General features: G+C 28.4%; 1 protein-coding gene across 1 annotated transcript in view; it reads left to right on the top strand.

Annotated features, from left to right (window-relative positions):
* Positions 1 to 15: 15 nt before the first annotated feature.
* Positions 16 to 2,500, top strand: part of LOC122257218 (uncharacterized) — a 35,148-nt gene continuing 32,663 nt past the window's right edge. The window contains exons 1-4 of the mRNA XM_086554414.1: positions 16 to 166; positions 1,015 to 1,105; positions 1,367 to 1,397; positions 1,710 to 1,823. Of these exons, the coding sequence (XP_086410540.1) occupies positions 16 to 166; positions 1,015 to 1,105; positions 1,367 to 1,397; positions 1,710 to 1,823 (387 nt within the window). The remainder of the gene's footprint in view (positions 167 to 1,014; positions 1,106 to 1,366; positions 1,398 to 1,709; positions 1,824 to 2,500) is intronic.

Here is a 2,500-nt window from a genome sequence, read left to right as displayed (position 1 = left end):
CTTTGCTTTTCCAACATGCTTGAATTCTATGAGGTATTTTCTTGCTCATGTTGCTTTCTTGATCTAATGGGGTCTCGAGATGCCTGGATTAAGCTCATCCTGGGTTTCGTCTTGTATCTCGCTGAGAGTGCGTATGATCCTGGTGCACATATCGTCAGCAGAACAAGTAATGGGATTACTCTGAAGTGATATATATATATATATATATATATATATATATATATATATATATATATATAGATATATATATGCATATATATATATATATGTATATTTGTGTATATATATATATACATATATATATATATATATAATATATATATATATATATATATATATATATATATATATATATATATATATGCGTCTATATATATATTTATATATATATATATATATATATATATATATATATATATATATATATATATATATATATACGTCTATATATATATATATATATATTATATATATATATATATAGATATATTTATATTTATAGATATATATGTATATATATATATACATATATATGTATATACGTATATGCATATATATATATATATATATATATATATATAATATATATATATATATATATATATATATATATATATACTATATAATATATATATATAATATATATATATATATATATATATATATAATAAGTATATATATATATATATATATATATATTATATATATATATATATATATATATATATATAATATATATATATATATATATATATATATATATATATATATATATATATATATATATAATATATATATATATATATATATATATATATATACATATATATATATATATATATATATATATATATATTCACACATACACATTCTAATAACCAGTGCATTAGGACGCTAAATAACACGTCCCCTTGAGATGTGTCAAGTTGAGACCCTTGAGAAAAAGTGGTTTACACTTTCCTGTTGAGAACACGAGCAGAATGGTTTGCCAAATGCATTTAAATCTTGGTTCAGAACTTGCTTTGGGTACAAAAGTAAGCTTCCAGGTAAACTCTTCAGGAATTTTAGATCATGAGGTCGGGACGGCTGGTTATGAGTTAGCTAAGTAATGAATAGTATAAGATAGTAGTGATTGATCTGGGAGGAATCCATGCAATTAAGGGGATAATACTTTGCATAAGCATGAGATTAAGGGGTGGGGAGTGGTGGTGGGGGGGGGGGGACGTTAATACCTGCTAGTGTTTAGGATTGGTAGAGAAATTATTCAACTCTTAAGCCAGGAAATTCTAAGATTTTTTTTGGGGGGGATAATCTTAGATGTGTATTTGTATTGCATCTGTAAATTGCAATATTTTTTTCCCATCAGGTTATTTCAAGAACGTCGGAAGAAATCAATGGTAGAGCGGATTATTGCAATATCAAAATTTCAATGAATTTTAGATTTGCTTGTGCATCTTGTATATTCCGAGGGTTAGAATCTAGCCTTGAAATTCCATACTCATGAAGATAATTCAAAATCTGTTTATCTATATGGCATTCATTAGTGATATATGAAGGTAATACAAGTTCAACGTATATCTGGATGACACTTACGAATTACAACCTACGAATTATATAAATATAACACAAAAATGCCTTAATTAAAGAAAATCCTCAATGAAAGGTTGGAAATAAATATGTTGTACATTCTATAGAAATCTATTTGACAGTTGGATAATAGCTTGTTCATATGGACTGTGAAACTGCAGTGTTATAAATGTTTTCCCCGAGAGCCTATTAATCTTTCCCTATACCTCAGCTGCAGCAGTGATCCCCCTCAGAGCGTATGGCTATTGGGAAATTGTGTGTGTGTGTGTATGTGTGTGTGTGTGTGTGTGTGTGTGTGTGTGTGTGTGTGTGTGTGTGTGTTTGTGTGTGTTTTCGTGAACAGACCAAGGCAGTGTATTAAGTCATTCACAAAGTCCAAAGACAACTTTTTAATCACTCTCCTTGTGGGAATGCTATATCAGAAATGATTAACTTCACTCGGTGGAATATTGCTTCTATGTCTAAGTGACAAGTAATCATGATGCTATCTACAGTATACTCCATCAGGATCGAAAATGACTCACTTGACAGAACCTCGAACGAATAAAAGACAAACATTTTGCAATATACGAAATATTACTAAGTTCCGTTATCGAACCTGTCGCTCATCTGTGTCTATCTATCTGTGTCATATTCTGTTAACGATCTTTAGTCGATTAAATGCCTGAATAGCTTTTGTCGCGCCGGAAATGTCGTTAGTTTCACCCTAGAATTCTCGACCTTTCCAGTTCATTTGGTTTTCGTCAATGAATATTTTAGTCTGATGGCCTTTGCCAGGGCGCTCGTGCTCTGCTGTTTCATATCTAATTCGTATTTTGCATTTCTTCTCGTTTTATTTGTATTGTTTTTGTATTTCGTATTTCGTATGTGATTTTTTTTTTATTATTTATTTTTTTTTTTTTTGCATTTTGTT

This window comes from Penaeus japonicus, unplaced genomic scaffold (genome assembly GCF_977035675.1).
Source record: "Penaeus japonicus unplaced genomic scaffold, GWHDUDI00000001_assembly GWHDUDI00000029, whole genome shotgun sequence".
Classification (NCBI taxonomy): Eukaryota; Metazoa; Arthropoda; class Malacostraca; order Decapoda; family Penaeidae; genus Penaeus; species Penaeus japonicus.
The sequence above is the reverse complement of the archived record's forward strand: the minus strand, read 5'-3'. Positions and strand labels throughout refer to the sequence as shown.